General features: G+C 37.4%; 1 protein-coding gene across 2 annotated transcripts in view; it reads right to left on the bottom strand.

Moving 5' to 3' along the window:
* The window catches only part of PREX2 (phosphatidylinositol-3,4,5-trisphosphate dependent Rac exchange factor 2), a 279,954-nt gene that overhangs the window by 148,675 nt on the left and 104,013 nt on the right, over positions 1–27,266 (bottom strand). For both annotated transcript variants that reach the window (XM_060115599.1, XM_060115600.1), the window contains exons 7-13: positions 26,364–26,497; positions 22,505–22,608; positions 17,797–17,946; positions 14,549–14,693; positions 10,471–10,571; positions 3,250–3,353; positions 2,493–2,542 (exon numbers count right to left, since the gene is read on the bottom strand). In XM_060115599.1, the coding sequence (XP_059971582.1) occupies positions 2,493–2,542; positions 3,250–3,353; positions 10,471–10,571; positions 14,549–14,693; positions 17,797–17,946; positions 22,505–22,608; positions 26,364–26,497 (788 nt within the window). The remainder of the gene's footprint in view (positions 1–2,492; positions 2,543–3,249; positions 3,354–10,470; positions 10,572–14,548; positions 14,694–17,796; positions 17,947–22,504; positions 22,609–26,363; positions 26,498–27,266) is intronic.

Genomic DNA, 27,266 nt, shown 5'->3' with positions numbered 1-27,266 from the left:
GAGAAGTTGACTCAATGTAATTTGAATCGACTGTCCCACTTATGTGTAAATAAGACAGCTTTACAAGGTGTACACACCTGAAAACTCCCTTCACCAGCTCACACCAGGAGAAGAAACCCACAAGGATACCAAAACAGGACACTTCTTCTTTCACATTTTCCTATATCCAAACTGATTGTTAATGCTATGTTACTTGGTAATAACTTGGCTAGAAATACAATAGCTCATTAGTAAAAGAATAATAAAATAGAATTCCCTCCCTTTAAATCAAGATAGAGTCTACGAAAAATCTCCTCAAAATATGGAAAATAAAGCAACCCCTTGTATTTCTGCTCCTGAGTTCCCCAGGAAGGCAGGATTTGCCCCAGAGGATTATTCGTTAAGCTCAGCTGTAGTGGGAGACCTCAGGCCTGTCCTGAGGGAAACACACTGAGAACCTCGTCATTCATTTTGTCTGATCAGAGCATGGACTCAGCCACACTGCATCCCCAGGCAGCCCAGGGAATCCTGGCTCTCCACAGCAGACTCTCCTTTCTGCAGACTTCCCAGTTCTGAGAAACGTTTCAAAGTCTAGTTAGATACCAACGAAGTGCTCATGATCAGAACAAGGCCTCAAGGGTGGAAACCTATAATTCATTTACTTTGCAGGCCTGGATCAAAATGGAATGAGAAAATGACAGTCTTTTCAAAATGTCAAAAAAATCCAAACTGCAATCAACTTGGCGTGACAAATAATTACTGGCTATATCCATGGTTCTTTAGCTTCTGTCAGTAGTTTACAATTAATATTGACATCATTTCATCCACTTTCATAAAAAGCTCCCTGAAACATGATTGAAATTTCTGAGGGTTCAATAGTGAATGAACTAGTTAGCCAGTAATCAAGAGCAGATTTTTAAAAATCTTTTTAAGTCTACCTCCCTATTTCTGATACCTCATCACCCATTTCATCTTGGTTTCCATGTGTCAATAAGAAGGACAGGGTAGTCTTTTATAGACCACATGTGGGTCTGTGGATTCTTCACCCAAGTCATTTTTCTTTTCATAAGCTGAGTTCACACATGACTATCGTACATTCCATCTGTTTTATGGGGTTTTTTTTCTCATAAATTTACCTTGGACAACTCATAAACCATCGTCATTTCTAGCCAAAGAACAATTCCTTCTTATCAGCTTTTTCAGAATGTAACTTTCTTGATAAGAAATCCCACATGGCCAAAATATATTTTCAGAACACATTTTCTCACATGTGAAACCTACATATACATACACATGTGGCATGAAAAAATTATCCAGTATCGTTTTCTATTAGTTTAGCAGAAAAAAACTTTAAGTATCCATGCACTGTTAAGTAACCATCTTTTAGCATTACGTTATCCAACATATTTACAGAGTGCCTGTGACAGGAATATAGCAGAGAATCAACAAATGTTGGTTCCTTTCACTTCTTTTTACTTTGTGAAGCCTGCTTGTGAAAGTGGACAGGGCATTTTCAGGAGTAGTAGGTAAAATTCTGTTTTCTCCTTCAGGACCTGCAGTGTGGGCATTCCAACACTTATCAGCAACTTTTGGAATCTTTTTTTTTAAGCTCTGCGTTTCCTTGGAATTGGAAACCAGAGTGAAAAATAGAAACACTGTCCATCAAACGTTTGGATTCTATAGCCACGACTGAAAAGCCTCTATATTCATTTTAGAAATAGTATGTTCATTGTTTTGTTCTGAAAAATATATTTTAGTCAATAAACTCCAAATGATATCTGGCCATCTGAAATTAGTTTTATATTACATTACATCCTACCAGTTAGTGTATACCAGTGCATATTACAAAAGTACTGATGACCTCTATTAGTAATCATAACACAGAACTCAAAGTTTTCTGCTGTTTTTCTAAAGAGATAAACTGAGAATGAATCCTGATTTCTCTTTAAAAAACAAAAAGGCATCTCTTCAGAAGTTAAAACATGGTACAGAAAAAAATGAGAAAATTATAATTATTAACTCCAAATCAATTCTTAATTTTCAAGTGCAAAAGTTTTTCTTTGGATAAAAGATGATTAAAAGAAAATATTATGAAATAAAATACATATCCAAGATTTGATTACACAGTCTAATGAAAAAAATTACTATACAAGTAACCATAATGGTAAATATGTATAGTAAACAGTATTTTGAAATCCTCTACCAACTAGTCAACTATTATTTATTAAATATTAACTGAAGGTGGATCATTTCAAAATCAAGCCTGTAATTTACTATGAATTAATGGAAAATAATTTTAGAAATCAGAATAAAAAGAGTAGAAGAAACTGTATAATTAGAGCCTCAGAAAATTCAGAAATATTTTCAGATAAATTGTGACTTAATCCTTAAAAGTAAAATTTTCACTTTGGGAAGAAAAACAAAATAAGTTAAGTTCCAGCTTAATAATATTTATCTAATATGCAATATACATATTTCCATTTAACCTCCCAGAACTTAGAAACTAGACTCACCTTATCACTGGAGTAAATAGGCTATGAAGACGGCAATATAATCGTACGCCCTATTGTAAAATAAAAATATGTCAAAAGCAAGTAAGATCACTCAAAGGACAAACCAATGAAATTTTGAGTAAAATAGATTCACTGTCAACATGCTGAAATCATTACCCTATTATTCAAATGTTACATTACATCATAAAAATAATATAACTTAAATCTTTAAAAACAGGATTAAATTGTGCTACGAATTTTTCATATACATATGACATATACATACACAGAGGACTTTTAAAACTATTTTCTTAAAATATAAAATTTCGAGATATAATGTAAACAGAATATAAATCTATGCAGTGGTCCATCATACTACTTGATCATTACATGTCAATATAAATTTTGTCAAGTGTACAAAGAAAACTGATATTACATAAATTTTATGTATTTGTCTTTTTGTTAAATTTATTCAAGTATCATGACCACTTGTTGCTACATGTGAAACAGTTTTCAACAGATATAATCTTCTGAGTTATGCAATTGCACTATTCCCTTGTAGAATTAGATAAAGAGAACAAAAACAATGACCTAACATTCTAATTCTTATAATAGCAAGAAAAAAGTCGAGAGGCTTGCTTACGTACATCATGTAAAAATTTTCTATACCGGCAGAATTATTTTAAGTCTCTCTACAGCATTTTATCTTGCTGAAGCTAAGAAGATAACGACAACACGAATTCTTTTATTGATAAAAGGTTATAGGAGAGGTTGTTACCTTCGAAATCACATCCTGCATCTCATTTCTTGGATAAAAGGTTCCATCATCATAGCGAAATCTATATAACATCTGTTCTGGTTTGAATTGATGTTTATCCGTAACTAAGAACATAAGAACAGTATATTAAAATCCTGACAATCTAAAAACTGGCAGATAAAAAACATATTCCCAAATACTGAAACTTTTAGTTTTATCAAAAGCTTTTGTTTTCCTAACATAGTAATGCTAATCCAGTATTTTGATAGTAAGATTCATGGTAAGATTTTGTTGTATAATATAGTTACAACTTCCATGTAATGACTGAAGAACTAAATTAAGGTTAGCCACATTTAGGTAGCATAGTGTATGCACTTGTGCGTGTGCGTAGTGATTTACACTTAAATAAATAGACGAGTTTGTGTTTTCTATTTCTTCACAATGCCACAAAGTCAAGCAAAAAGTGCCCTTCGAATAGCAGATACTCCAACTAGTGAGTTATAATTTGATTCTCAGCCCCAGAAGTGAATTTTAGCATTTATCTGTCTTATCCCACAGCGATCAGGCCAAGACCACACATATACCAATCTTGACCATTTATCCTGTGTTTAGATCTTCAGAGTAGATTAGATAAATTCAGTATGTAACTGATTCCAAAATTTTAACAGTTTTCTCACACTGACAAATGCTTTTCTTACACGTCACTTAATTTTTTTTTTCCTCAGTGGAAAATGAGAGTGGTCATCCTTCCCTTCCATCCTTAAGATAAGATTTTCCATTCATAAAGACTCCTACTAAACTTTCTCTCAAGTTTCCTTTTTTTCTAGGTAGTCTGATAAAAAAAAAAAAAAAAAAAAAAAAAAACTTCTAGAAAGGAAAAACCTCAAATTAAATCTCAAAGAGTTTACATGTAAATGTTTTCTTTACGGGGCATGAAAAATTTGCAGAAGAGATAATTTGTTGCAATGGGCTCTATTTTCATGATTACATAGAAGAGTTTGACCTTTACTTTTTGCTAAAAATGTTGAAGGAGGAGAAAAATCTGTCAGAATTAATTATCATGAACTACATTGGTGAATCCAGAAGAAAGCCAAGAGACTTGTAACACACACACACATACACACACACACACACATACACACACACATGCATATGCAAAGTTTCAGCAATTTCACCCTCATCTATCCAAACCAAATGCATGGCTTGCAGCCATAAAACTGAGACAGGCTTGCTGCCAAGAAGGGACAAACAACACAACTTTGGGGCATCTTTTTCCCAGATTAAGCCAAAAGGAAGAAAAAGCATATGTGAAAGAAAAATAAAATCGGAAGAAATATTTTGAAATCCTACGGTATGTTTCAAGACCAGTTATTTATTTCTCCTATGAAATCTACCTATTCCCATTTTTATCCCTTAAGATTCATTGAAATAATTTATTATACTGATGTCCCAAAATTCATGGAAACTTGGGCCCAAAGGTATCTTGCCCCAGTAAAACAAGTGGTGGTTCAACCTGTTCAAAATGGAATGCTTCACTGTAAGGTAAACTCTTGTGACTTTGTTAATGAATCTTGGGCTAATCTGCAACTCTAAGCTGTTGCCTTGGAAAAACAGTGAAGAGTTCTGCATACAAATCCACTCCCCCAACTTCTCCAGCATGGAAAATGGGTTTATTAGCTGATGAGAAAGGTAGGTGAATGACATCTTTTAAACAACTCTGTGATGCTGGATATTAGCAGGGATGTACTGGTAAATGATAAACAGCTTGTTCTCTAGTGCTGTGGAAGAAGGAGCACTGATGTGTGACATTCGCCAGTTTCCACGGTATCAAATACTCCCACACTGGCCAATTTCCAGCTACCAAAATAAAGCCACTGAACACAGAATGAGATGTGCCGTGACACATTATTATTTAGTATTTCCATCATACAAAATTAATAGACATAAATAACACCAAGACCACAGATAACAATAAAATGTAGTAAAATAATTAAGAAGTGATGAGTTCTAAGGATATTACCTTTGTTTATAATATAATTTAGGTACTTATAAGTTTATATAATTTAATTTTAATAATAGCTGTGCTTAACTACAAGCTTGCAATTTTTTTAAACATTTAATCACCAGCTCTCTACAGCTTTGACCAGCCAACTTCAGCACACCACTGGCTATAATGAATGAGCCCTCTGAATTCCCACAGAAGCATTTATACTGTAAATAGTAAAGCCAGACCAGAAGAACATTATCAACATATCACAGAGAAAGCATATGCTGCCTCAACCCAAGAATTCCCAGTACAGCAAGGCTTTGCCTCTGATGAAGTTCTCAACAATATTTGCAATGTGAATAATAGCACTAACAGTCAACTTTTTTTTTTTTTTTTTTTTTGCTGGCTCTTTATAAAACAGATGGCTCATTCAACTTTATTTTAGGAATTCTACTTTCACTAAAATGCAGCTGGAACCACATGCTAATGAAACTAGCCTGCCTGGCTCATATTTCTTCATTCTAATAAAATTATTAATGTGAAATTGCATAATATGTTCACTTATCCTAGGCTTGGGAGAATCTCTATTAGTTAACTTTGGACACTAAAAAAAAAAGGTTATTTCCAGCAACAAAAGTTCTATATACCAAATCGGACATTACAACTGATCAGATCTTGATAACAGTAACAGCACAGGCCACTAAAATCAAACTGTGACCAACAGGACTTTTAATAGATAGTACTCAGTGCTACATTTCTCAGAAAAAGAATTAAGCAGGTTATAAATATCATTGTTCAAAAAGATTTCAATTCTTTTTTTTTTTTTTTTTTTTTTTTGCGGTACACGGGCCTCTCACTGTTGTGGCCTCTCCCGTTGCGGAGCACAGGCTCCAGACACGCAGGCTCAGTGGCCATGGCTCACGGGCCCAGCCACTCCGCGGCATGTGGGATCCTCCCAGACTGGGGCACGAACCCGTGTCCCCTGCATCGGCGGGCGGACTCTCAACCACTGCGCCACCAGGGAAGCCCTTCAATTCTTTTAAGTTAAATAATAAAGTGTTCTTGAATTTGAAATTTCAGAATAAATTTTAATACAGAATTTATCTACTACTTTCTTTTCAAAATTGTATTATTGGAAAAAGGTGGTGTCTGAGGAAGGGGAGGAAACTTGATTAGGACTGAAATTCTGATATCCGTTCCAAAAAAAAAAATCTTATGCTGTTGAATTTTTCTCTTTTAAGAGGAGGCAATTAAAATATTTTGAGACACATGTTAACAAAATAGTAAGGGTGGTTCTCTCTGTGATTCCTTCCAGATCTTTCAGCAGTCCTGAACTGGAAAGGTCAGACTCTAGAGTACTATGTTCATGAAGAGATTGAATAAATATTATTCCAACTCCACTTTGTACTAACTTAAAATTGACTTGAATGTGTCTGCCTAGCTACGCATGTCTTCAGGGAAAGTAACAACAGTTTTGTTATTGTAAAGTAAGTAAAATTCCACCCATAATAGTTGTCTTCAATTTTCAAAACCTAATTCATTAAGTAAACAAGCAACTCTTCCTCATACAATTGCTGGATCACCTGTGTTGAAAGATGAAAGCAAGAGTGGATGGGTGACTTGAAAATAATCTTACATCTCCTCTGAAAGGATAACCTCTCCTTGCGCCCTGACCTTTCCAGCTTTGGGAATAAAGCTTCTCTAATATCCTGTTATCTGTTACAAGGTACCTCATAGTCAAAAAGGAAAATACTGTGACAACCTTAGCGTAGCTCTTTCTAAAATATAGTTAAGTAATCCCATAGAAGTACAAAAACTTACATATCCATAACTTTTTAAATAATTTAATAGCAGCATCTATTGTTGACAGATAGCTTTAAGACCATTTTTTTCTGTTATTTCTAATTCATAGAAGATTAAAGTGACTCAAATTAACAACAGAAGTCACAATAACCTCAACTGAAAACAAATGTTAAAATTGATTTTTGTGACTATTATATGCTGATATCATTGTAAAACATTAACAAATAAATATAATGATTACTCTGTCTTTCATATGATTTCAAAGATCTTATATTGACCCAGGAGCTAAGCCTCGGGGGCAGAAATTGGGTAGTTTTTTACCAAATTGGTTTAGCTTTTGTTTTTCCTGCATATGCATCTACAGGACATTTCTAGGAGCCTCTTGCAGCCAAGGGTGACCACATACCTGAGTTGTGCCCACGGACATGTGCACAAACGTGATGCACAATGGGAAGGGTACAAACCCATTTAAAACAAACAAGAAACTCCACCCTTCCTTCAAGGTGACCTTTAGGAGCACTGTATTGAAGATGGAAGAGCTTCTGTCAGGGACCAAAACCCTGCACGGAGCAGGGTGCCACCACCTCATCCTCCACCACTGACTGAACTGTACATGAGTGGCAAATGAGCTTCTATAATGTAAGCCACTGTATTGGGGAGGTTTATTTGTTACAGCAGCTAGTGCTAACCAATACAGTTTTCCCTCTCAATAGTCCTTGCAAAAAATTAGTTCTCCCATCCTAGTAGATTTCTGTCTTGTCTGAAAGGAAATATTCCAGCAGCTGGGTTTCTTGATGGACAAGGTAAAAAGATAGGCTTAAAACTATTAGACCGTAAGAAAAAAGAGGTCGAGGGTTCATATTTACATATCTTCAAGTACCTAGCCTAATATCTTACATGTAGAATGAAGGAAAGAATCAGTAAGGAAAGGAGTAAATAAAAGGTATCCATAAACAGATTTTCCCTTCCTTGCTCTACTGGTAATACACAGGCCCTGGAAGTACACAGTCTGAATGGGAAAAGAATAATCACTTCTGAAGGTCAACGACTGTACACAAAACCTCTTTACATGCCACCTACTTCAGCTTTAATAGATTGCAGGATAAAACAAATACAGTCCATTCTTGTCCCAGATATATACTTGGTCATGGGGTTAGAAGAAGGAAAAAAGGAGCATAAAGAGGAAAGCCATCTAACTCAACACCTTTGCATGTTTACTTATAAGATACTGGATGACGCTTCTTAGCATACTAGATGCTACATGGTGTTTTAATGGCATTAATGAACCAAGTACAAAATCATACACAATGTATCAACATTATCTGTTTGCTCAAAATACAATTATTCATTTATTCACTCACTCAGCAAATAATTTATTAAGCACCTATATGTGCTGGGCATTCTAGGTGTTTGCTGTATATTAACACACAAGGCTCCTGTTCTCACGGTGCTTATATTTTGACTGCAGTCTAGAGTAGGGATGGGAGATAAAGAGAGAAATATTAAACAAAGAAACAAAACAACATGATAATTTCAGAGAGTGATAAGTAGTACATGAAGAAAATTTCAAAAATTTAAGAAGTAGTTTATTGGAATAATGGGACTGGGTAGGATCTAAAAGGCAGAGTGTCATGGAAGACGAGTCACAATACAGAGACTTCTGTCGTTTCATTCACTGCTGTGTCTCCAGCACCTAGAAAGGTCACTGGCATATACTAGGAGTTAATAAGCAATTGTTGATTGAGAACAGCAAGAGCAAAGATCCTAAATGGGGAGTCATCTTGGAGTGTTCAAAGAAGAGACAGGAGGTCAGGGTGGCCCCAGTGTAATGAGTTAGGTACAGCACTATGTGATACCTCAGAGAGGAAGGCAGGGGCCCTATCATGTAGGGCCCTGTGGGCCATGGTAAGAGATTTAGGTCAGATGTCTGGACTTTTCTTTAAGTTTAATGAGAAGCTAGTAGATGCCTGTAAGCAAGAGAATGCCTGAATCTTATATATGTCTTAAAAGGTCTCTTCAGCCATTACCTGGAGAGTGTCCTATGGGGATGGAGGACAAATGTGCAAGCAAGAACAGAGAAGGTGGTGACTGGGAAGAAGGTGGAGATCCTGGAAGGGAGAGCAGTGGTCTGATTAGAGACCTGTTTGGTGGTGGGGCTTACAGGGCTCGATGGCATGAAGGAGAAAAAGGAAGGCCAGGGGATTCCTATCTGGGTAGATGGTGGTACATTATATTGGCAGCGTCTACTGTGGTGGGGAAAAGTTGGGAGGATTTAGTTTGTTTTCACCTCACTCTCATTTAGAAAAAAAAAAAAAAATGAACATCAAAACATCACGGCCAAATATCCATATTTATTCGTAGTTCCCTGCCTTTTTCTCCTCTCCCACATTTTGCATTAGAAATTCTTCAAGCTTTTATTCTTAGTCCCATGATCATTGCTTTCTTGTTTTTTGTTTGTTTGTAGACTCTTATCGATGTGCTAAGAACCTCACGCTCTCTTGAAATGATTCCCAAATCTGACCCTCACTCTGAACGCTCCCCTGCAGATGTTTCATACCCAATCCACTGCAAACCTTCCCCCCGATGCTCCTCCTCTTGAATTAACTATGTCTGTCATCCAGACAAAAAGCTCAGAATAATCTGACATCACCCCTCACTCTTCACCTCCTAAGTCCACATAGACATCAAATACGCTGTCTCAGCTTCTCCAGAATTTCTTGAATGGGTCCCTCTCATCATGCCATGGACACGGCCCTGGTCCTTTCCCTCCTGGGGAAGGAAGGGTCCCCGTGGGCAGGGATCTCTGTAATCTCTAACTCTCCACTCATCTGTTATCTCCAAAATCAAGATCTGGTCGCTCCTCTGTCTCCAGATGCCCATCACCTCCTCAGCTCCCTCAGAAGAAGCCCCACGTACACAGCCAGCAAGTTAAAATCTGCTGGGATCAGGTGTTTGCCTACCTTTCTCACCACACCCCTCGTCCCAGCATATTCATCCGTGAAGGATACGGTCCTGCCACGTGAGACTCTGCGTTAGTTCTGAAGAGGCCATCGTGAACCTTCCCACTCCCGTGTCTGAGTGCTACTGCTTCCTCAGGGTGGAAGGTCCTTCTGTCTCCTGTCCTCGTCAGAGTTCCATTCATTCTACAATAACCAGCACAATCCCCTCACGAAGCATCCCAAATACTCTAGTTAGAACTCGCCGTTCCTTCCTCTTCAGTCCCACATCACTTACCTGGACTTCTGTGTTGGAATTGTCCGTTTCAAGTTAAATATATCATCATAAACCTATACTCCCTGAAACAATATTCTGTATAGATGAGGCACTCAAAGACGCTGGAAAAAACATAAGCATCCTATAATGTGGAGAAGTATTATAAACTAAACTGATCAATGCAATGAAGATACACGTAATTTGTGGATAAATAAATAGGTGATTAATAAAATAATTACCATGATGGATGATTCCATTTTCTAACAATGCTTGTCCCAAGTGAACACCTTCCTCAGGCCTGTGAATCTCTCCAATTTCCAACAGCCATGACACAAATTCACTGCAACAGAAATCCAATGAAGAAGTGAAATCATTAATTTTTTTCCCCCAGGAAGTCTATCCTTACCATGCATTTATCAAGCAGCTATGAAAGGAGTCTCCAAATATAAAGGAATGCTTGCAGTGCATTTCACATACATTTTTTCACATATGTAAGGCCCACAGATATCAATTGGACTCTATTCTAGAAAACTCATGTCCATACATTCAGACTTACCTAAGCTATACTTAATAACTATTCAGCTTATTGAGACCTTTAGTAAACACAAAGGGAAAATTCTAAAGTAGCTTTAACTGTTGGTTATTATGCACATAAAAGCAAATTTGGGACGAAAGAGAAACAACAGATCCTAAGACAGCTAAATGACAGAACTAGATAGAGTAATAATGACTTAATATAAGACATAAACTGTCTTGAAAGTAGCTTTCCAGGCACAAAGAACCTGTGGGTTTGAAACTCCAAGAGGGCAGACAAAATTAAACTGCACGCCCTGTACGGTAGACAGACTTCTAAAGATGTTCTCCCACCCCCCTATCAGGAATCCTACCCCTTGGTCTGTCAATCAAATTCCAATCTAGGTAGCCCTGTGAACGGACTGGCATATGTAATTAAAATCCCATGTCAGTTGTCCTTAAAATATGGAAATCATCCACGTGGGCCTGACCTGATCAGTTGAGCCCTTTGAAGCAGCGTTTTCTCAGGCTGGTGGCACAAGAGAAAGTGAGAACAAGTAAAAGCACAGGAAAGATTCAATGTGCCACTGCTGGCTTTGCAGCAACAGAGGGGTCATATACCAAGGAATACAGACAACCTCTAACAGAGAGCAGCCCTGGCCAATGGCCAGCATGGAGATGGCGGCCTCATGCTTACAACTACAAATGATTAAGTTCTGCCAACAACCTGAATGTGCTGGAAAGTGGATTCTTCCTCAAATGCTCAAGATAAGAGCCCAGCCCCTGCTCTGCCAACACCATGATTATGCCCTTGTGAGACCCTTAGCACAGAACCTGGTCTAACTCACCTGGACTTCTGACCTACAGAAATACAGGCTAATACATGGGCGTTGTTTTTAAGTCACTACATATATGGTAATGTGTTTTGCAGCAATAGAAAACTGATACACACCAAAAGACACAGAAAAGTCTGACTACCTTGTTTTCTAATTTTAAAATTACTTGGTAAATTCATTGTTATATCTAAACTGTCATCCATAAGGAATACTCCAACACGAAATCAACCATCAGAACTGTCTATCGCACACATCTGCTGTGGCTGAGAAAGGCCACTGAGGACCACAGCTCACATCTTTCAGCATTTCGGGAGAGGATGGGGGGCCCCAGCAACTCAGATAGAGAGGTGATGTTTTGTAACACGTAGGAGAGCTTCAGCTCAGTACTGATTTTTTTTTTTATGGCCATGTGGTATCATTAAGAGAACACTAAATACAGAGACTTATTACAATAAAATACTTAATCATGCTCATATTTAAAAAGCTAACATTTGAACTCTTACATTAACTAATGAATATATTTTAGAATGGTTTTATGTTTTGCACAGAGGCCAGAGAAGCAAAGCAATGGAAAGTGTCAGGAAATTACTTTTCCATTTATTTCAAAACTAAAAGCAACACATATGGTAAAGCCAAGTAACCAAGGGATACGGAAATTCAAAAATGGATGTCTAGTCTACAATGCACATTTTAAGGCAGAGAAGTTGTTAAAGTTCTTTATATGCTTCTATTAAATAAGAACCATCCAAAAGAAAGAAAATAAAAGTAAAGTAGAATATAGTATAGCGGTTAAGATCATGTACTTTTCAATAAAACAACCTGGATTCAAATCCTGCTTCTGCCTCTACCAGCTGCGTGATGTTGGGTTAGTAAATCTAGCTCTCTAAGCCTCAGGTTTTTTCCTCAATGACATAGAATTAATAAGACTGTCAACCCCATAGTGCTGTCCTGGAGTTAAACATAATAGTGTGGGTAAAGGGTTAATAAAACCCCTTCTCCTTCAATAAGGACAAATTTGACCCTGGGTTAGCCTTCTAGCTCTGTTTCCCTAGAAACCTGATGAAGGTCGGGTGTCAGCTGTGTAACTAGGCAGCAGTGCTTGTGGTAAAAATGGCTCCTGATGGCTCAGCTCCATGCTTATAAATATATGGTGAGAAGCCATAGCCTGGTGTGACTCTCTTGTAAGTGGGCACGTGATCTGGGGACCCTGGAAGTTATGCCCATGACGTTGTTACGGGAAAGAGCGTCTTCTTTGCAACATGGGACTTAGAAACCAAGAGGGGCTCACAGCTGCTCCTTCCCTTGCCCAGGAACCTTCACTTGGGGCACAGCCAACACAAGCAACCCTAGCTTGCTGGCAGCTGTGTGTCCTGCTGGGAGCACCACCCCACTGAAGAAGAGGCCCCCTGCTGCCCTGAAAGCACTGGGTTTCCTGGCCTGTATTCTAACGGGGTTGGGATTGGTGTGGCCTAGGGTGAGCTTGTGTGCCTGCATAACTAATTAAGAAGACATGCTAAAATATAATGAACACCACTGTATGTTACATATGAAAGTTAAGAGAGTAAATCCTAAGAGTCAGCACAGGGAAAAAAATGTTTTTCTATTTCTTTAACTTTATATCTAAGTGAGATAATGGACGTTCACTCAAGTTACTGTGGTAAACCTTTCATGATGTATGTAAGTCAAATCATGATGCTGCACACCTTAAACTTATACAGTGCTGTATGTCAACTGTATCTCAATAAAACTGGAAGAAAAGAAAAAAAAAACAAGACATTCTGGTAGGTATTACAGGTAAGCACTACAATCATTTCCATTGTTAGAGAGGAAAGAGAAATTTAACCCTCCCCAATCTCTCAACTAGCCAGTGTCAGGACTAGATTTGAGTGGGGACAGTCTGACTGTGAAGTCTGGGCTATGAACTACCTCTCCAGTCTACTTTTACAGCGTTGACACTGGCATTTACTAGCTGTACGAACGTGGGCTAGTCACACTCCCTGATCACTAGTTTCTGAATCTTTAAAAAATATACGGGTTTTTGGGTTTCCCTGGTGGCGCAGTGGTTGAGAGTCCGCCTGCCGATGCAGGGGACACAGGTTCGTGCCCTGGTCCGGGAAGATCCCACATGCCGCGGAGCAGCTGGGCCCGTGAGCCATGGCCGCTGAGCCTGCGCGTCACATCGGGAGAGGCCACAACAGTGAGAGGCCTGCGTACCCCAAAAAAAAAAAAAAAAAAAAAAAAAAAAAAAATATATATATATATATATATATATATATATATATATATGGTTTTTAACTCCTAAGTATGTATTGGAGGATTGGAAATAATTATCGGAAGAAGCCAGCACAAAGCCTGCCCTAAGCAGAGCTACCTGAAGGCATCCCCCCTGCCTGCTTAACCCACCAGGGATTCCCACTTGCAGCCGTGCAGTCGGCTACAGAAACCAAAGGACATACAATCAATCTGCTCTGGGCTGAACAACCAAGAGACCTCCTTGCCTGTTCCTCTGTGCCTGGCCCCTCGCGTGACCCACTTTTTCAGACTCTCCATCTATATCCCTTCATCCTTGTCCCAGCTGTCTAAATTCTGAATTAATTGTAATGTAGACTGTGTACCCTTCAGTGTAACTGACTCTCAGGCCCTGTATTCATGTCCTTGCCGGACTCTGTCCCTACGGGCAAACCCGCCTGCCTGACCCCAGCCTCTGCTTCACCCCTGAAACACAATATATCAGAAATTACTGAAGTCGTGGATGAATGGATGAACGCCTTAACTTTTCTGGTCAGGATTCCTGGCCCTATGTCCACTCCCTCATCCCACTATGGCCCAGCAAATGCTGATAGTAAAGAAAGATTCAAAAACACTTAGGAGAATATTTTTTAGAGAAAAATGAGTAACTAAAAGAAAGTTAACACACGAGATCATGAAAATATGAAAGAAGTACATGCATCCAGACTACCAACCCTACCTTCCAAGAAAGCATTTAGGGAACGTAGTCAGTTTTCTTTTTCTGTCTTTGATCAGATTTCCTTGTTTGCACATCATTTTATAAAGTTTCTCACCCTGTTCAGAGATCATTACCCAGGTGTCTTGCTCCATTCCTAATTTTAAACCTATCGAAAATGAAACACAGGACAGGTAACTGAAAAAGTCTCTTCATTCGTTCATGCCTTTGTTAAACAAACATTCATTGTGTGTCTACCACGTGTTGGGGGCTGTGGATACAGAGCTCCTATGATAGGGCCCTGGTTGTCAAGAAGCTCATAGAGTACCAGGGAGACAGTCAAGGCAAGATGTCCGGGGCCATATGGCACCTTTGGTCAAACTGTGCCCCAGAGGCACACAGAACAGCTGTATCTCAGACGCTACTGAACCCCTTCTGTAGGACTAGATCAGTGCAGCTGGACATGGTGGCCCTGGAGACAGCCTTAGAGGGAAAACTGTGCTACAGCAGAGACGTATTCAGAGAACTTCGCCTCTATCTGAGAAACAATAGGAAATGTTTCACAGAGGGGCTGTGTTTGAATGCACGGGTATGAACAGGATTTCCAGAGAGAGAAAGTATTCACGAGGGCCTCTGAGGGAAGCAGCACGGAGCCCTGGGTTTCAGGTGACAGGACAGGAGGTGGATGGAGAGGTGAGCAGGGTCCAGACTCAACTGCAGTCTCAGCGTATTTCACTCCTTCTCTACTGGGAGAACATCTACGTGTTTTAACCAGAGGGAGGGGGAAGGCAGAGTAATGAAGGAAAGGGAGTTTTGTCGCTTTGGAAACAAAGCTCAGAGGACAGTGTAGGGAACAAACTGAAAGCGGGAGGGTTTAAAAAGAGGGAGACAATTAGGAGGGACCCGCCGAAGTTCAGGGAAGCTCAAGTCTCTGTAAACAATAGCAGGTTTGGGGCTTCCCTGGTGGCGCAGTGGTTGAGAGTCCGCCTGCCAATGCAGGGGTCACGGGTTCGTGCCCCGGTCCAGGAAGATCCCACATGCTGCGGAGCGGCCGGGCCCGTGAGCCATGGCCCATGAGCCTGCGCGTCCGGAGCCTGTGCTCCGCAACAAGAGAGGCCACAACAGTGGGAGGCCCGTGTACCGCCAAAAAAAAAAAAAAAAAAAAAAATAGCAGGTTTGGAAGTTCAGGTGGAGTCCAGGGGTCAGCTCATTAAGTGGGCATGGAGCTCCAGAGAGTCAACAAGGCTGGACATAAAGATTGAGAACCTGGCAGTGCAGAGTGGAAGTTAATCTGATGGGAAGAGACAACACAGAGCAGGCAAGGAAGTTTAGAGGTGACCAGTGCCAAAGGGGAAATCCTGGGAACACTGACAATCAGCAAATGGCACTGATGAAGAACTGTGGCAGAAGAAGAAATTCTTGGATTATTTTTAGTCTTCTACCTACTAAATTCCTTACTAAAATTTTATTCTTTACTATGGAGAAGCCGTTAACATTGGTCAGTAATAGTGAATAAGAATAGAGCCTGTTAATATAAGCAGAGTTATAGAATGTGCTTTCTTTCTTCCTTTTTTTTTTTTTTTTTTTGGTCTTAGGGGTATTTATATGCATAGCCATTCTGAGAAGAGTTAAGGTTCAATTGATGAAAAATTCAATTTACCTTCTAAATGATTTGTTATGCTATTTGAATTGACTGCTAGATTCAACAAAACTTAAAGAGCCAATTATGCATTCATGATCTCTGTTTTAAATTTTTCTGTCTGGTTCTTCATCTAAGATCAATCAAAGGAGTAAGTATTTTTAAATGTTTTGGAGATACTTATAAAAAGGTATGCTATGCGTATTTTAATCAAGGTAGAAACTCTCTACACCCTTCATGGGGAAATACCTAAAGATGGAGGAAGCAACTCTTTGTGTTCCAAAATTTCGTCACCAATGAGATATTTTATATCTAGATCTCTGAGAAAAGGAATAAACACTGTCACGTTTCTCATCAATTATTTGGTAAAGAAAATAGTAGTTATACAAGCATTTCTATTTCCTAGCTGAATTACAGAAATACGAGTACTTGCAGATAAACTTCATACAACTGAGTATCACCAGATCAAATACTCTTTGCAAACCTTGATAAAAACATGAAGTGAATTTGAGCTAGGCCTCCTTGTGTGAACAAGCTCCTTACTGAGTTACATTACATTCTGTGGCATTGTAACAATATTAAAAAGTTAATATTCATCCAAATTGCCTTATTTTATAATTAGAATACCAAAATATGTGGCCTAGGAGTTTTCAGTGTACTGTTAAATATACAGGGAGCAATTATTGCAGGCCCCACAACACTGCATTATATTATTAAAGCATGTTTCTTAAAGGAAAACTCTATAATGATGCTTTAGAAATGGCAAGAATAAAGTGCAAAGAAAACAAATTTTTTTTTTTTTTTTTTTTTTTTTTTTTTGTGGTACGCGGGCCTCTCACTGTCGTGGCCTCTCCCGTTGCGGAGCACAGGCTCCGGATGCGCAGGCCCAGCGGCCATGGCTCACGGGCCCAGCCGCTCCGCGGCATATGGGATCCTCCCAGATCGGGGCACGAACCCGTATCCCCTGCATCGGCAGGCGGACTCTCAACCACTGCGCCACCAGGGAGGCCCCAAGAAAACAAATTTTAAAGCAGGTGAAACTATCTGCTGTAAATTGAATGTCTGTGTGCCCCCAAATTCCATATGTTGAATCCTAATGCCCAATGTGATGGCATTAGGAAGTAGGGTCTTTGGGGATTAGCTCATGAGGGTGGAGTCCTCATGAATGGGATTAGTGCCCTTATTAAGGAGATCCCAGAGAGCTATCATCCCTTCTGCTAGGTGAGGACACAGTGAGAAGATGGCCATCCATGAACCAGGAAACAGCCCTCACTGGATACTGAATTTTGGCCTTCCCAGCCTCCAGAACTGTGAGAAATGAATTGCTGTTGTTTATAAGCCACCCAGTCTAGGGTAATCTGTTACAGTAGCCTCAGTAGACTAGGACACTATTTAAAAGACACCGCTAGCCACAATATAATTATTTTGCTAACTATATATGGTTTTCTTTTACTTTATTTCAGTAACAACATTGGAAGTATTCAAAAAGTATTTTAGCCCGGCCTTACATCACATAGTTAATCTAAGTGAACATCAGACACCATCTACTTTCTCGTAACTTTTGCCCATTTTCTGCTTTCTTGTTAAATTTGAACCTTCACAAAGTATAATAATGCCCAATTCATATACCCACCTTTCCGCCGTTCTCTTTCTTTCAAAATAGCTTGAAACCATTCATGTTTCTCTTCAGGTGTTTTTGCCATACACACAAACCATTTATTTTTGGCTGTGTTATGTATCTTCCACCCATTAACAACAATGTGTCCACTGCTGTGGAAGTCAGCTGAAAATTAATAGGTAAAGGTGAATGAACAGATATTATATTCAAGTAATGCAATCATTCAAAAAAGGTCCAAAACCACTGAATTCTTCAAAATACCTTTGCTTTATATATGTGTACTGAAGACCATACAAATTTTAAAACTTGAAGAAACATTTATATATTAAATGCAGTCAGACCTCAATAATGGAACATTTCTAACTCACAACATTAACATATTACAGGAAACTAACTACCCAAACTCATTAACATTCCTTTCCTCAATGTCCAAAAATATTGTTCAAGTTCCTAAAGCAATACAACTTTTTTTAAAGATTTTTTTTAATGTGGACCATTTCAAAAGTCCACATAAAAAGAATTTATTGAATTTGTTACAATACTGCTTCTGTTTTATGAAAGAAAAAATTCTTCTTTGAGTGTGAATTCACATTTGTCTTTTTCTAGATCTCACCATAATTTTGGTTAAACTGACATCCTGGATTTGAAAACGTCATCAGCAAACCCTTTCTGGCAGCTCCCTACCTAACGGCAGGCAGAGAATAGACATTAATTGTAACCAGCCTTTACTGGCATGAGAGTCTGCAAAGCAAACATTTCAAGACAGAAACACATACGACAAATGCCTGAATCAGCATCTGCATCAATTAAAGTGACATCTTCCATTGTCTCCCCCGAGAGACACTAAGAAGCTATGGTGGATTATAGGAGGTAAGCCACAGAACATAAAAGGTTGTGGCACTACACCTGTTTTTGTTTGTTTGTTTCTTTTGATCTATTTTATTTGCTAAGTTCTGAGTAGAGGAAGAAATGATTTGGTTCTCATTCCCCCAAAATCTGGTTCTCATAGTCTTTTAGCTCCAAAATCACCATAAATTATCTGTGAACAGAATATTCAAAAATATTCCAGAAATGCATTATTGAATGATTCTGTCTAGGTGGGGGAGAGGGCTACTTGAAAAATTCCAGGTTACATTTGAGCCAGGATAGGATTATATTATATATATCATATATTAGTTAGATATTCTTCTAGCCATAATCTCATGAATACTCAATAACAATTTCTGTTAATACGGAGATTTAACCTGACAGAGGATTTTCCCTTTTAAAGAAATTACCATCTGTTTTTAAAAGGAATTTTTGTACTTTTCTTCTTACTTTTACATATTTAATTCATATTCACAATGCATGCAAAAGAGCAGAACCTAATAATTCACATCAGATAAGCATCATTGGAATTAGTAAGGTAATAAAAATTATTATTGTAGTTCCTAATTAGACCACCATCCCTCCTTAATATCTATAAAAATAACCAATTGAGAAGTTAGGATAAACTGCTGGAAAAAAAGAACAAATTATACGTGTTTCCACACCTCCCTCCTGCAAGCTGTCACCTTACAAGGCCAGTATCACAAACAAGAACGAGCTCTTCAGATTCTCTCCCCTCTTCGAAAACCAGGCAAAGATTGCTAAGTGAACCGTAGCACTGCAGCTTAAAAGATCCCACATTCCCACTAGCGTTATTACCCCTTTATCCATACTCCAGACAAAGAAACCCACAAAAGCCACATGCAGCCTGCAGTAATAAAACATCAGACTTACTTTAAAATGAGCATAATGTATTCCGCCCACAGAACATAGGGGAACTCAAGTTCAAGTGCCAAACTCACCAGAGTGATGCTTCTGACCTTGTACAGTATGTGCCCTGGGCAAGCCACCTCTGTAACCTTCCTTTCCTCCTGGGATTACTTGAGCCTGGCACTGCCCTGTTCACACCCCGCTGACTTTTCCTCCAATGTTTTTCATTAGCAGCCATTTCTTAGCTCAAAAGCCTTTGGTAGCTCACCACTGAATCAAGTCAACACATGTAGGTTTGCTTTAGAGATTCTCCCTAGACTGACTCCACCCTACTAGCCAACTCCATTTCCCACTACGTTCCAGTGTGTTCCCACCACTCTTCTTTTCTGCTGCTTTCCTTCTTGTCCTGAGAATATTCATGTGTCCCCCACGCCAAGGCTCTCATCAAGCTATCCTGCTCTACCCTCTGCCTCATGGACCCTTACTTCTCTTTAATAGGTACCCACATATTCCAGGAAGCCTTGCCTGACCACTCCAGCCTGTGAATTCAAACTTCCTTTGGAAACTGTACAACTGAAGTCAGAACCAGCATGTGATTGCACATGGCTACTGTTTCATGTACAAAAAGCAAGGTCATTAGCTGACTATAAAATCTACTATCTCAAATAACAGATTAATTGCTGTATCAATATAAGGTTTTCAAAGAACAGCTGTGTCACCTAATAATTTACAATGAAAGGATAATGTTCCTTTTTAACATTTATGTGCTAGCTGTTTTCTATCGTGACAATTTAAAAAATCATAAGCAATTTAAAACACGTATACACACATGTGTATATATATGTATGCACACACATCTATGTAATACATACAGCAGACCTCAAAATGTAGTATAAGTATTTTGTAACGATATCATAGTTACTAAATTATCAATGTTGTACAAAATAAGTAATTTATTTTTATTTATTTCAAAAGACTTAGTGATATATAAACAGCTTCATAATTTTAATCATAGTACCTATCTCAATATCTTCATTTAACAAAATAAGAATTAAACTTATCTATAAAGAACACCCTCATTAAAGATCACAGAAAAGTCCAACAATGCCTTTCCTTAAGTAGGAATTTTAAAATATTTTTTAAATGAAAGAACAAATAATCTATTCATTGCCAGTAAACACAGAAATTTGTAAGTTTCAGTGGATCTAAAATATTAATTTTATAGGAAGTGTCAAGAAAAAATGGAATTAAAACTGTCATTCATTAAGTGTGGAGTATCCAAGTTCAATAGTCTCTAGTCACTGACTTTAAAAAAAAAAAAAGAAAGAAAAATCCAAGAGGCAGCCCTGAACAAGTCACTAATTATTTTGAAGCTATCCAGTTTGCAAATTCCTTACTCTTAATTCTGCAAAGCTTTATACAATGAGATGGGGTTTTTCCAAAACTGATACAACTAACTATAAACCTCATGGGATAGTCTGGTATCCTTTAAATAACTTGCATTTTAATAAGATGAACAATAGCCAAGTACTGTATTGTTAGACTAGAAAACAGAAGAAACTGACAGAATATATTATTTAGAACATCAAGAAATTGGTGTCTAAATAATGTATTTAACCTGAATTCTGGTGATCAACAGTGGGAATGCATAAATTTCTAAGAGAAGTTTTTAAAATTACAATACACTCACATTATAAGTATTTAATGTTGAGAAAATTACTTTTTAAAATAAATGTTTGATTTTGTCAAACAATAAAAGAACATTTTTCTGGCATCCAAAATAACATATGACATTATTTATGGGGAAAAAATGTTTCTAATTTTTCCTTTTAAAACTCTAAAAAGTAGCTTCTCCATTGACCTTTTAAATTCCCAAAACACTGCCTCAAATTAATAACACTGAAAATTTAAGTGTATCAGAAAACAGCTATTATATTCTCGGTACTCTTTTCAACATTGTAAAGTTATGCCACTTTTAAATTAAGAATGTATTAAATCCAGCTAATGAAGCAATACTAGTTGTTAAGGTAACTATGGTTTATCTGTTTAATTGACTGTTATGCAACAATAAAAACTATGTTTATTTGGAGAAAAGACATGAAGATAAAGAGGACAATCATTAAGATAATGCTTTTATTTAAATGGAAAAGGATACAAAATTATAAAGTTCATGTTTCAAGTATTTTTTTACCTATGCACCAAAGGAAAAGTGAAGACATTTTAAAAATTTCTTCTCATTTATTTGTCTTTGGTTGATAAGATTATCTACTACTTTTCACCTATTTTTCTGCAAATTCCAATTTTTTTAATAAGAAAAATTTAGTTTTATAAAAACAATGCATTCAGTATCTTAAATACATTCAAATATTTATATTAAAATGACAGCTGAACCTTGTCTTTGAAATATCTTTTCAAGAACACCTTAAGAATAAAGAATTTCCATCTTATCCAATTCAAATTTGACTACTGTATTGCAATCTATGGTTTGTCCAACACTGCACTACAGACCACATTTTCTAGAGGTCAAACATTCTCGTCCTCTGTCCAACCACACAAATAAACTAGTAGTCAGGACAGAATACAAATAATCTGATGCTACTTTTTGAATGGCTTTCCAAGCCTGTATCATGAAAAGTAATTCTAGGAGGTTCAATGCTTTCCTACGATAGCTCTTAAGCTGGACAATTTTAATAGCATCACGATCAAACAAATATGTACATTATGGACATTACTACTACTTTATGACACTCCCAGCTATTTTTGTATCTTTGTTTTTAATGCTAGGGTTTAACATGTTTCAGCCGAATGTAATTTTCCATTTTATAAAAGACCTCCTCTCCCTTATCTTGCCTTTTTCCTGTGACTGTTCTACCTAACAAAGTATTTTTAAGCTGAAATTCACTGCAAATGAATTATTCAAGTGAAAAGTCTGTCTTACAAGGGAGTTTATTATTGGCGTTCCATTTTAAACCTACCAATCACTTACCTGTGCCATCATCCACATTCTCCACTTCCATCACCTCTGTATTGATCCGTCCACGAAAAACGTACCGATGTCCATCGGTAGATGCTTTGCTATTCTTCAACCGTCTTACAATTGAATGAAATCACAAAAACTTGGTTACTAAACTTAATGCAAAACAGTGTTAAAGCAATAATTTTTTGAAAAAGAGATACCAATTCAGTCAATAATATCAAATGTTAGGCTCTTGGTATTTTTTACTTGTGTCCTCCCATTCATAACAGCACAGGTTGCTCTATAAGATGTGACTTGTGTGCTATTTTTTTAAATAAACTGAAGCTGTAGGCTAAGGACAACATACAGGTAAGAGGGTAAATATGTACTTCTACTCAATATATGACATCAAAGATGCCTAATCAAACTCTGACAGACACTAAAAGTTGGTTATTTACAATTTCATTTGATTTATTTCACCTTCATTTCTCATTTTTCAGTAACCAGCTGGTAATTCCCATTTTTTCAATCCCTGGTGAAATTCAGTTAATACTTATTTATGATCCTTCGTCAAAGAAATTTAACTGTGCTGGAGGTTATTAAGCATTATCTAGCTGTAAAATATTTCCCTATATTGTTTTTATGATATGATAACTGTATACTTGAGGGATAAGTCACTCAATACATTTATAATCCTTCATAAAGATCTTATTTATTTTTAAAATAGTCCAAAACATTTCAAAATTTTGTGTATGGTACCAGCCTTTAATCTTAAAACCTATGCAACACAAAGTAAAAAAAAAAAACAAAAATCCAGGTTTACAGATGAACATTTGTAATAATGAATTAGGCAGTTATGTATATTTATACTTGAATCATTGAACACTCAGGGATAGTGTTTTCAAAACTGGGTTTCTGGGCTTCCCTGGTGGCACAGTGGTTGAGAGTCCGCCTGCCGATGCAGGGGACACGGGTTCGTGCCCCGGTCCGGGAGGATCCCACATGCCGCGGAGCGGCTGGGCCTGTGAGCCATGGCCGCTGAGCCTGCATGTCCGGAGCCTGTGCTCCACAACGGGAGAGGCCACAACAGTGACAGACCCGTGTACCGCAAAAAAAAAAAAAAAAAAAAAACTGGGTTTCTTAAATATATTAAAGAGGAAAGATTCTAAGAAATAATTCAAGAAGATTAAGTAATACCTAGTCATTCAAGAGACTTCAGTTGACCTGAACTATTCAATTTGACTCATTGACAAAAGTCTGTTAACAATTGAACATACTGAAATAATTATTAATGTATTGTGTTACACAGACACACCGAGCAAAAGGTAAGACGTCAAGTACACTAATGCAGTGCTCCCTTCCCTCCTCTCCTTTGCATCTGACGCCTGCCCTGGAGTGGAAGAGGGAGGCGAAGGGAGGGGATTCTCAAGGTGCTATCATGCTCCCTGAGCTCCTTTAGAAAAGAGAGCATCTTCCAGCTTACATGTCCTAAACCCTCATCAAAACTTCATAGTCCTTCATCACCACTAAACAAAACTAAATTGATTAATTAATCTGACTGACCGTCTGCCAGCCCCAGGCCCTCACCATCCTGCACACCCATGTTCATTTTGAAAGCGACCTCTAAATGTCCTTTGTAGAAAGCCTAAATAACTGCTTTAAATTAAGGATTCAGGCCAGGTAGCTATGAAAGTTGGCATCGTTGGAGGCCGAAGAGAGAAGAATGCAGAGCAGAATAACATGCAGGCAACTGCATTGTCTCTCAGGGAGGAAACAGTGTCATGGTGTCTTGCAAAAAAGAATTTCTTATAGGTTGGTACATCATATTTAAAATCAATCATATTTTTCAAAGCTTAATATCCTCAATAGCAGTTTTAGTCACAGGCAAATAATTATGGCACGTTTATATATTTTTTATACATTATAATCTATATATATAGATATAGATATAGATATAGATATAGATATAGATATAAATATGTATACCACCCCCACACACACTACAGAATCTATCTTTGGGTCCTATTTTCCAAAGCATTAATTTTCTTTGTGATCTTGCTGTGATCTCTGTCCAGGTTTTTTATATTTTTCTTGACCTGTAGATATTAATAATCAAAATGAAATCCCAGTTAAGTGTCTGACCAATACTGTAACAATTAGTTTAAATAAAGAGATCTTTGGTCCCTTCAGAAAATGACCCTATTGAAGTATCAAAATTGAAAAACCTTTGGTTTCAAAATAATTTTGCTCTATATTGTAGTGTTGAGTACTTGCATAACTTGATTCTGTGACTTCCCTCCTGATGAATTTTAATGGTCACCAGGATATGTGTACAGTAATGTCGCAATAGCAGAAAAACTGGAAACAACCCTAAAGTCCATTGATAGGAGAATGAATAATTAAATTGTGATATATTCAACCAATGAAATCTTTTTTTTTTCTTGGCCACACTGCACGGCATGTGGGATCGTAGCTCCCCAACCAAGGATTGACCATGTGCCCGCTGCACTGGAAGGTGGAGTCTTACCCAATGGACTGCCAGGGAAGTCCCTCAACCAATGAACTCTTATGCAGCAGTTAAAATGAATAAATTATTGCTACACACAGGGATATATAGTTTACAAACTAGTTTATAAACCATATTGTATACAAAATGTAAACTGCAGAAGACAAATACACTGTGATACTATCTTACAAATATCATAAACAAGCCAAAGGATGAAATATCATGTTATATGTATCTAATATCGCACAATAAATTGTTTTTAAACTAGTTTCTCCTAAAATGAATATCATCAGAAATATCCAGAGTAGGGGTGCCTAATCCAGCACTCTCCTCTTTAAAGAATGTAGCTGTAGAATTAAAGTAAAATCACCGGTCCCTGGTTCCTATAATTACAAAATTATGAAAGTTTCAGAAAAGGTTCAGTTTACTCATATTCTCTGAAAGATCTTTAGAGCTTAGAAAGTATATGGTAACGGAGATGATGTATTCTAAAATGAATGAAACAGATGGTATATTCACACCATTCCAATTCAGGAAGGGAATGGACATATAGGTTTATTTAGTGATTTCCATTTTTAATCACTATGTATTTGGTCCACGTTCACTATACATACTTTAAGGCTATTTGCTAAACTGCATGATTTTAATTTTGTAAAACTTTTCCTATTGCTTACTTTATTTAACAATTACAGCTATGAGACCATGAAGGTTCACATCATTTGTACACTGTTAATTTTGCAAAAGCTTTGGCCTTGGGGGCAGGCATATATATAAGGATGAGATAACTCTAATGAAGGAAAGATCTCATTCTCAAACAGATGTCTTTAATAATCACACCTAGATGGATGTGTTAATTAATTCAATGGGGGAAATCCTTTCACCATGTATACATAAATCATCACACTGTACACTTTATCTTACAATTTTATTTGTCAATTATACCTCAGTAAAGTTGGGGGAAAAAATAATTGCACCTAAACAACTTGAATCACCTTATAATTTTTTTAAGAGTTTCATACAGGTAGAATTAACAGCCTCTTCTAGATCTTCCTAAAGCCCATTTCTACTAATCCCAATCTTGTTACCAAACACAAAGAATTTAGAAGAGCATATTACAAGAAATAAACAGGTTCATTTTCACAGACGGTAAAAAGGAATTTTTTAAAAAGCTCATTAAGATAGAGAGACAGCAATTTAATTATCTCTTGGCTCTAATCCTAACCCGTTCCCTTTCTTCAAGGTGCAGGGAGAAGATAAGAGTATGTGGAAGTTTACTGATGAGTTTACTGATAAGAGTATGTGGAAGTTCCCGGGAACAGAGGAAAGGCTGAACCTGTGCGATGGATAAACAGTTTCTGAACTATTACCTGTCTATATTCTTACCTGTGTTTTCGTTTGCAATACACCAAAAGGTTATCGAAAAGAAAAAACACCCGTTCTTGAATATTTCCAGAAGAAATTTTTAATAAGACTCCACACATGAGCATTTCAGTACAGGTGTCGGTTATGTTGGACCCCTAAGTCAGGAAAAACAGAGAAAGTAATGTCTGATTACTTAACAGAAACTTTTGTGTGTAATTCTTTTTTCTCCTTAAAAGTGGTTTGTCTTTATTTTAAGATGCAATATATGGACAGGATAAAAGTTCAAACAGTATAAATATTTATACACTGAATGCAGGTATCCTTCCCTCCCAGTCTCCTCCTGGTCAGTATCACTAAATACAGCTACTCTTAAGAGATTCTATGTCTCCTTTTAGCTGTTTTATATATGTATGCGTACACAGCATATATGACACATTCCACCTTTGTTCTCTAAAAAGGAGATGATTTCAAACTAACTCACAACATTAATGGCCCTAATATTCCTTTCATCCTCCTCCTTTCTTTCCCTGGTCTGGAAAAAGAGCTCTGTGAACAGATAGCAAAGTACATGAAATTGTCTAAATGTTTAGCAGGTCTCAATTTATATACAGTCATCCCTTTGTATCCATGGGGGATCACTTCCAAGACCCATGAAGATACCAAAATCTGAGGGTGCTCCAGTCGCTTAAGTAAAATGGTGTAGTATTTGTATATAACCTATGACCCTCTTCCTGTATACTGTAAATAATCTCAAGATGACTTCTAAGATCTAACACAATGTTAATGCTACGTAAATAGTTACAAATACAATGTAAATGCTATCCAATAGTTGCTGGTGCAAGTTTTGTTTTTGAAACTTTCTGGAATTATTTTTCCCGAGTATTTTCAACCTGAAGTTGGCTAAATCTTCAGATGCGGAACCTG

The sequence above is a fragment of the Mesoplodon densirostris genome, chromosome 13 (assembly GCF_025265405.1).
Source record: "Mesoplodon densirostris isolate mMesDen1 chromosome 13, mMesDen1 primary haplotype, whole genome shotgun sequence".
NCBI lineage: Eukaryota > Metazoa > Chordata > Mammalia > Artiodactyla > Ziphiidae > Mesoplodon > Mesoplodon densirostris.
Note: the sequence above shows the minus strand (reverse complement) of the source record. Positions and strands in the feature narration are given on the sequence as shown.